At 37.7% G+C, this 9,779-nt stretch overlaps 1 protein-coding gene across 1 annotated transcript in view; it reads right to left on the bottom strand.

Moving 5' to 3' along the window:
• The window catches only part of LOC144971649 (uncharacterized), a 59,020-nt gene that overhangs the window by 14,176 nt on the left and 35,065 nt on the right, over nucleotides 1-9,779 (bottom strand). Inside the window, exon 3 of the mRNA XM_078912724.1 lies at nucleotides 2,139-2,195. Coding sequence (XP_078768850.1) covers nucleotides 2,139-2,195 — 57 coding nt within the window. The remainder of the gene's footprint in view (nucleotides 1-2,138; nucleotides 2,196-9,779) is intronic.

Below are 9,779 nucleotides of genomic sequence, written 5' to 3'. Positions count from 1 at the left end.
TCCCCCCCCCAAGGGGGTTTTAAAAAATTGGTTTTCCTTTAGTAGAATTCGCTAAAAATGGGTTTAAATAATTTATGTTGCAAAGAAACCAAACAAACAAAAAACAATAAACAAAACATAACAAAACCAAACAAAAAATATAATAATAAAAAAACAATCATAATATGTTAAGCCGTGAGGCGACACAGGACTGTGTTTTATTGTCGGTGAGAACTTGTGACGAGGTTATTTCCCCACACATGGGACACGTCTTATGATCTAAATTAAAGGCATAAGGAGAAAAACAAGAACCTAAACAAAAAACAACAAAAAACAAAAAATAATACAGACAGAACAACAACTAACAAAAACAACAAAAAACAAAACCAATAAAAACAAAAACAAAAATAAAACAACAACAACCCCCCCCCCCAAAAAAAAAAAAAAAAAAAAACAAACAACATAAAAACAAAAACAAACAAAAAACAAAACCCTAACAGACTAACAAAAAAAAAAAAAAAAATTTAAAAAAACACACAAAAAAAGACAACTCAGACAAAAACAATCATATACAAAAGCATAACGAAGCAAAATATAACCGACCAGGGAAGGGAGCACCGACCTCACAAACATTTCTTGTATTGGGTCGGTAGCAAAACGAGCTCATAATAATGGCTGCCTCTATTCTCTACCCCCCCCCCCCCCCCCGGGCCGATTGGATTACCGAAAAAAACGTCGCCGGCTTTTTGCGATTTGGATTTGATTGATTTTTATTTTTTTTAAATTGTGCAACTTGTGACAAGAAACTTAACAAATTACTGCATTACAACCTTTGGATTAAACATACAACAATTGTGACTACTTTTTATACTATTATGAAGACTAGCATCCCGGGGGTGAGAATAGTCACTTCGCATAATAATATAGTAGATATATATCTAGTACAAGTTTCTTGCGCGGAAAAGCAAGCATTGAAATTTGGTCTCTTTTTTTTTCAATGAAAGCTGTTTTTAGCAAACACTTTTTTAAAAAAAAGGATTAACTATTTTCTTTTTTTTTCTCTATACCAAACACGACATGTCATTCAAAAAAAAAATAGGAAAAGGGAGAAAAAAAAAAAAGAACAAAGAAAATTTAATATAAAAAAAAAAACAAAAAATAAACCGAAAAAAACAATCAAACAATCAGCACCTGAAATTTAAAGCTTAACGTTACAAATTAATAAAAATAAAAATAATAGAAGGAGCAACAAGTAGCAATACGAGTTGGGAAAGTCCTTGTGAGGACAAGGCGATCATTGAACTTAGACCGTTTGCAAGGAATGCTGTGTTTATAGAAAGATTACCAAATAATTTTATCACAGGATTATGATAATATCAATATTACTATCAACCAAACACGTCATGTCTTATAAAAGATACAGATACAATGTATTGGGAAGGGAAAAAAAGGACCCCCCCAACACCCCCCCCCCAAACTTCCCTCTCACCAACTCCCGCACCCCCCCCCCCCCCCCCACAAACCAATTTTATTAATAAATGATTATGATATCAATTTGTCTATCAACCAAAACACATTACGTCTTATAAAAGATACACGGTTAGGGAAAAAGAAAAAAAGGACTCCCCAAACACCCCTCTTCCAACACCCCCCCCCCCCCCTTCCAAACCACCCGACAAACAAACGAAAACATCTGAACCATGAAGCACAACGAAGCAAAAGAATAACTAAAGAAGAAGTACAACAAGCTGGAAACAATTATTACGCACTATTTTCTTTCATTGCGTAGCAATACGACATTGAGATTAGGCTCTAGCGCGGGAAAAGCAGTTGCAGTTACCTATAAATTGCATTGTGTACTTTTGCAAGAGAAGCTGTGCTTAAGAAGAATACCAAACAAAATTTTACTTTGTTAAAACACTAACTTATATTAATTTATCTATCTACTAACTCAGCTTGTCTGTTGTAAAAGAAACACGTAGAAGAACAAACGAACTCAAAAACAAATAAATATAAATCATAACGAAACAAAAAAAAAAGAGAACAGAAAAGGCAATAACATACAAGCTGCAAACAATCAAACAGCCAAAAGGTTACTATAGAAACAGTTAAAAATAAAAAAAACAACGAAAGACCCCAAAATATGATATTATCATTACCATCTGGAGTGAACGCATCGGATGTTAACACCAACCTTGGTCCACACTGCCGCTTATCTGGATACAAAAAACACGTAGATGTTCATAATTTTGGCCAGAAAGATTGTCCTACAAATATCGATCGATTAAAATGACCCTCATATTGGCAAAAACTCTCAAACCTGGGAATTCGCAGAATTCCCAGGTTTGATAGTCTTTTGCCAAGATGACGGTCATTTATATCGATCGATAGTTGAAGGACAATTTTTCTGGCCAAATTTTTAAATAAGCGTTTTTTCCTGAGTACGACAGAAAAAATGATAGTTGGTACATAATAATAGTAATAATAATAATAAATAAATACAAATCAGCTGACATAATAGCCAGTGAGTGAATAGCTCGGTGCCAGCCAATGTATATAATGTATGACTTTGGCCAATCTCCAGGATTACACTGATTATGTACCTTGTTTTGAAAACAACACGCAACAGGACACCTTTGTTATTATTACAATGTATATTATATTCACACATATTATGATCCTTGCTCAAGACCCAGACCCCCCCCCCCCCCCCCTCCCAACCCCCACCCCAAACAACCGATACTCGTCTGTTCCATGAAGATCACATTTTCTAAAACAAAATATTCAAAAAAAATAAAGGGCTTATTTTCCCGGTGCCATAATGACTCATCATCATTGCCTTTTCCACCCTGGGTCAGAGTATAGGCCACAGACAAACAGTTTCCATCCTTCTCTATCTACCCCTTTTTTAAAACCTCGTTCCATGTCTTACCACTTCTCTGTATATCAGCTTCTTTAATTCTTCTCCATGTTCCCCGCGGCTTTCCCCTTGATCTTTTCTGCCCTAAGGGTTCCAGTCCAATACTTTTTTATTTATAGATAGTATGCGCTTGGCTAAGAAGCTCATAACATTGCCACCCGGAAGTATAACGGACCAACACACAAAACTGTGTGTATCCATGAAAGTTTATAGTCTGGTTAATACAGTTTAGTGAGAATTACTCATAAACGCGGATGGCAAAAAGCAATAACAAAGACCTGAGTGACGTCAACTTCATTCTATCTATATCAGCTTTTTAATTCTTCTCCATGTTCCTCGTGGTCTTCCCCTTGACCTTTTCTGCGCTAAGGGTTCCAGTCCAATTCTTTCTTAGTTTCAGTGGAGTCATTCTTCCTAAGGATGTGTCCAATCGTAGCCATCGTTAACATATCGCCTGACACAAGAACCCTCTAGGACTGGCAGTTTGACGTCATTTTTTAGGTTTGTGTAGCGTCTAGTGAGTTGTCGTTAGTAGAGCTCATGGAAGCAAGTCATTTCATTGGTTAAACTATTGAATACAACTCACGATTTGTTTTCTTTTGTGGCAAAGACTGGCAGTTTGAGGTCATTTTTTGGTCAGTGTCAGGCTATAGATAGTATGCACTTGGCTAAGAAGTTCACAACATTGCCATCCGGAAGTAAAACTGGCCAACACACAAAACTGTGTGTAACCTTGAAGGCTTATAGATAGTATGCGCTATGCTAAGAAGCTCATAACATTGCCATCCGGAAGTATAACGGACCAACACACAAAACACAAAACGTTTATAATCGGGTTAATACAGTTCAGTGAGCATTACTCATAAACGCGGATGGCAAAAAAAAACAATAACAAAGACCTGAGTGGCGTCATCTTCGAACTGTCTATAGTCTAGTTAATACAGTTTAGTGAGAAGTACTCACAAACGCGGATGGCAAAAAAAAAAAAAAAAAAAAAAAAAACAATAACAAAGACATGATTGACGTCATCTTCGAACTATCTATATAACTTTACGATGGCTACGAAGGGTCCAATCCACCTCCATAGTCTTCTTCTTATTTCCTCTCCCACTGGTTTTTGCCACAATGGCAAGAATATTTATGATGTAAAATACCTTATTTAGACCTGCCTACAATTACGAAAAATTCGCAGAATTAGAAAATTTTGGCTCCTATTTCAGACGTCCATGAGCATCTCGAAGTCATTAAATGTTTTCCTGACAATTGGATTCAATAGTCTGATGTCACGTCGCCCAGCTAAGGCGGCCATCGTGGTTCTAAACAAAGAAATGCAGTACTTTTAATTCCTCATGCTGGCGAGAACTTTTCATATCGCTTGTGATCAGAATGTGTAAAAGTCAAAACATGATCAGATTTATAATGTTTTTTTCCCCTCTGGATACGCTTTTATGCTCGTCGGAGAAGTATTTCATAAGGGCGTCCGCCATTGTTCCGATAGTTTAGAGCCAGTTATTAAGTTACAATGCGTCATTACGAGGGAAGTGACGTCACGACTGTTGAAGCGTATTAAAGTTGATGCCAGACTACATCATTCCAAAGGATTTTCAGTGTTCTTTAATCCTTGTGAGGATAAATTGTTGATTTTCAAAGTTAACCACAGCCCTAGCTCAATTTGCGGCGCTGCACTGCGGCTGACGCCTGGGTAATTCCCGTCTTCCCTTGGAAGAGACCCTAGAGACAAATTTCCCCAATGAGATGAATAAAGGGAATTTTATTTATTTATTTATTTTTAAAAACATTTTGGGTATGAAGCAAATATCATACCATCGCGTAACGCAGCTTTCATGGTGTCACAAGCCAACAGCAACACTTACCATGTAGGAAGGAACATGACGCATGAAAAACGATATTATTACAATTTTTTCAGACAGAGACAACGCTGTTAACCTGAGTACTGTGAGAGAATGTGAGTATAGATAGTATGCGCTTGGCTAAGAATCTCACATCATTGCCATCGGGAGGTATAAACGGACCAACACACAAAACTATGTGTTGTAACCTTGAACGTTTATAGTCTGGTTAATACGGTGTAATGAGAATTACTCATTAACGAGGATGGCAAAAAGCAATAACAAAGACTCGAGTGACGTCAACTTCGTTCTATCTATAGAACCCTTTCTCTTGACTCAATTATGCGCCAGTCCGAGTAGGACCGTAGCCATCGTTATGTTATAGCCTGATACTGAAATCCAAAAGGACTGGCAGTTTGACGTCATTGTTTTTTGCACCGTGTAGTGAGTTGTCGTTAGTAGAGCGCATGGAAACAAGTTATTTCATTGGTTGAACTATTGAATACAACTCACGATTTGTTGTCTTTTGTGGCAAAAGATTGGCATTTTGACGTCATTTTTTTGGTCAGTGTCAGGCCATAATTTTACGAAGGCCACGGTAGGACTCGAACTCAGGACCTTTCAGTCTGAAGGCGAGTGTGATACCACTAGACCACAAAGCCGTACAAACGTTTCGTCCACATGATTATCAAATGACCTTAACATAATATTATAATATACATGTTACATTTCTGAGTAGAGAGCTGAAACAAATTGCATTGATATTTAGAAAATGTATCGCATTATCATTTAATTTAATTTAATAATCCTAACTTCCGGTTGGTTGGAGACTTGCATCCGGGCACGTCAGCCCCCAAAGGGTTCCCAGATGAAGTGGATTACATGACAAAATGGGTGCGTTGTTGACATACGGAGGTCGTTGGGTGTCATTTCAAAGGCAGCTATTCACTTACCGCAGTTTGAAGCGCACATGATCATTTAAAAAAAATTCAGATGCTGATCTACATACATACACTTGCACAGGATATTTATCGCAGGATGGCAGCAGCCTCTTATGGTTTTCACACTACTATGTTATGACGATCGACCCAATCAGCAAAGTCCGGTCCGCATTCGTGCACCGTTGCGAACCCGCCAGGTAGCATCGTCACAACACACCGTTCGACCAGATGCTCTGCCGTCTCACTGTTACACTTGCGCAGAATATTTGCACAGTCAGGTGATTCATGTTGATGCACCATGTTGTATACATGTGTATGAGGTTCTTATTTAATTGTTGTTCTTTATTTTACCCCGGCTTAATTTACTTTTTAAAAAATTAATCTTCAAACTGTGCCAGCGGAGTCCGGACATTTAAAAAAACCTGCACAAGTAAAAACCATTGCCCTAAATAAAGTTTTTTTTTAAAAACTGCGCAAGTGAGTAAAGGTGTGGCCTATTTGTGACGTCATTCTGCGCACGTGAATTTGACTTATTATGTGTGTGTGTGTGTGTGTGTGTGTAGATAGATAGAGAGAGGGAGAGAAATAGAGGATTGGAGATAGAGATAGAGAGAGAGAGAGAGAGAGAGAGAGAGAGAGAGAGAGAGAAAGACACAGAGATAGATAGATAGATAGAGAGAGAGAGAGAGAGAGATAGAGAGAGAGAGATAGAGGGAGGGAGATAAAGGGAGGGAAAGAGGGGTAGATAGATAGATAGATAGATAGATAGATAGATAAATATATATATATATATATATATATATATATATATATATATAGACAGATAGGCAGAGAGAGAGAGAGAGAGAGAGAGAGAGAGAGAGAGAGAAAGAAAGAAGAAAAGGGAAAAAAGAGATAGATAGAGAGAGGGAGAGAAATAGAGGATGGGAGATAGAGATAGAGAGAGAGAGGGAGAGAGAGATAGATAGATAGAGAGAGAGAAAGATAGATAGAGAGAGAGAGAGGGAGAGAGAAAGATAAATAGAGAGAGAGAGATAAAGATAGATAGATAGATAGAGAGAAATATAGATAGATAGAGAGAGAGAGAAAGAGAGATAGATAGATAGAGAGAGAGATAGATAGATAGATAGATAGAGAGAGAGATAAAGATAGATAGATAGATAGAGAGAAATATAGATAGAGAGAGAGAAAGAGAGATAGATAGATAGAGAGATAGATAGATAGATAGATAGATAGTTAAAGAGAGAGAGAGAGAGAGAGAGAGAGAGAGAGAGACAGACAGACAGAGACAGACAGACAGACAGACAGACAGTCAGACAGAACGAGGTTCATATTATTATAGCAATATTATATTCTTATTATTGATTCGAACCCATGATCTCTCCGTCAATGCTTGAATGACCTGCATGACCTACATACACCACAATACGATCTTTCAAATCTCCCATTTAGAACTTCATTTCCATAATATAAGTCGTATAATCCTATTTGCAATACGTATATTATTTCTACTTGTCTACAGCCATGATATCGCATGTCAATCCATGAATGCATTGGATTTAACCAACGTGTACATTTATGCAGGTCTGACATCCGAATCCACTTAATGACCCATTTTAATGTTGTTGTAAGATAAGATAAGATAAGATAAGATAAGATATACTTTATTCATCCAAAATGGACAATATAATGGACAATAATATTTTGCGTCATTTTTTATTGAGATTTCTATTACAACAATGAGCCTATAATGAATTGGGTTATCAGACCTGTAAATAAGTGTACGTCGGATTTAAACAACGTGAACGTATAAGCAGGTCTGATAACTGAAGATGGTATTGTGGGCCTGATTTAATATAGTTGTATATAGCTGTGCGGCTATGTGGTCTTGTGGTATGACACTCGCTTTCGGATCGGAAGGTCCTGGGTTCGAGCCTCGCTCGGCGCATAGTTATTGAGTCCTTGGAGAAGGCTCTTTACTCACATTCGCTCACCGTACTCAGGTGTAAAATGAGTACCTGGCCGTTAACAGCGTTGTCTCTGTCCGAAAAAGTTATAGCATTGTCTGACAGGTGTCATGTCTCGGCCTAAATGTTAAGTATTTCCATTACAGCAATATATAACAATGTGAAATCGAATGTAAGCTTCAATTTGATAAACGAAAACAGATAACGTGGACGTTTCGGGTTGCCCCTTTATCAACAAAACAGGATGAATGAAACACTACAGACTTCTTCTTCATCATGATCATCATCATCATCATCATCATCATCATCATCATCATCATCATCATCATCATCATCATCATCATCATCATCAATCATCTGTTCTATGGCAACACCGAGTATGGGAACCAGACCACAGTTCACACAGGTCTTATAATTTCATATGCTAGTATGTGAGACATTTCCACGCTCTGATTTTGAGTATATGTATGTGTGTGTGTGTATATGTGTCTATGTGTGTATGTCTATGTGTGTGTGTCTGTGTGTGTATGTGCATGTGTGTGTTTGTATGTGTGTGTGTGTGTGTGTGTGTGTGTGTGGGGGGGTTATGATGAACATTTTCTCCATGACTCAAGTACAATGCCTCCCGTACTGTAAGTTTTACTGGATAGATAGATTTTAATAACAACATCCAAGTGTTGTTATGACAAGGAAAACGATTGTTTACTGTTACAATGCCAAATCATTATAACGGTCACATCATTACTGACCTACTCTTGAAAAAACACATAATATTTAGAAATTTGGCCAGAAAACTCGTCCTTCAAATATCGATCGATTTAAATGACCCTCGTCTTAGCAAAAACTTCCAAACCTGGGACTTCGGCACTTCGGCGCGAAGTCCCAGGTTTGGACGTTTTTGCTAAGACGGGGGTCGTTTAAATCGATCGATATTTGAAGGACGAGTTTTCTGGCCAAATTTCTAAATATTTTGCTTTTTTTTCAAGAGTTCGACAGATTAGGTTCAGCTTTCTGACTGGAATAGAATTAGGATTGAAGCAATGGGAGATAATATTCTTGTAATGTTAATGATGAGAAGGAGATGCTGATATCTCAATACTCTTCAACAGTCGTAACGTCACTTCCTTCCTAATGACGCATGGTAACTTAGTAACACTGGCTCTAAACTATCGGAACAATGGCGGACGCCCGTATGAAATATTTCTCCGGCGAGCATAAAAGCGTATCCAGAGGAAAAAAAAACCCCATAAATTTGATCATGTTTTGACTTTTACACATTCTGATCACAAGGCATATGAAAAGTTCTAGCCAGCATGAAGAATAAAAAGTAATGATTTTCTTTGTTTAGAACCAAGATGGCCGCCGTTGCTGGGCAACGTGACACCAGACTATTGAATCCAATTGGTAGAGCACTGGCTTCACACGCTAAGGTACCGAGATCGATTCAGAGTGAAGTCGAGATAGTTTTAGTTTTCTAACTCCCCGTTGTCCATCCAATTGGTATTGATTGGGTAGCTTGATCTATAATATAATATGGTCTGGTGGAAAGTACTTTGAGATAGACTAGCGTCCTATGCAAAGGATCACACTCAATTACTATTATCTGTTTTATGCTATATTATAACAAAACGGGATAAACTTGCAGAGTCCCAGTTTGAGAGTTTGTTATATTTTTATTAATTACTAATTTTTTAATATTTTTTTTTTTGGCCAAGATGAGGGTCATTTTAATCGATCGATATTTACATTGAAGTGACTATCCTCACCCCCGGGATGCTAGTCTTCATAATAGTACACCCCCGGGATGCTAGTCTTCAAAATAGTAGTCCCCCGGGATGCTAGTCTTCATAATAGTAGTCCCCCGGGATGCTAGTCTTCATAATAGTACACCCCCCTCCCGGATGCTAGTCTTCATAATAGTACACCCCCCTCCCGGATGCTAGTCTTCATAATAGTACACCCCCCTCCCGGATGCTAGTCTTCATAATAGTACACCCCCCTCCCGGATGCTAGTCTTCATAATAGTAGTCCACAATTGTTGTATGTTTAATCCAAAGGTTGTAATGCAGTAATTTGTTAAGTTTCTTGTCACAAGTTGCACAATTTAAAAAAAAAAAAAAAA

Source organism: Berghia stephanieae, chromosome 4, assembly GCF_034508935.2.
Source record: "Berghia stephanieae isolate SIO BIC M18660-M18661 chromosome 4, UCSD_Bste_1.3, whole genome shotgun sequence".
NCBI lineage: Eukaryota > Metazoa > Mollusca > Gastropoda > Nudibranchia > Aeolidiidae > Berghia > Berghia stephanieae.
The sequence above is the reverse complement of the archived record's forward strand: the minus strand, read 5'-3'. Positions and strand labels throughout refer to the sequence as shown.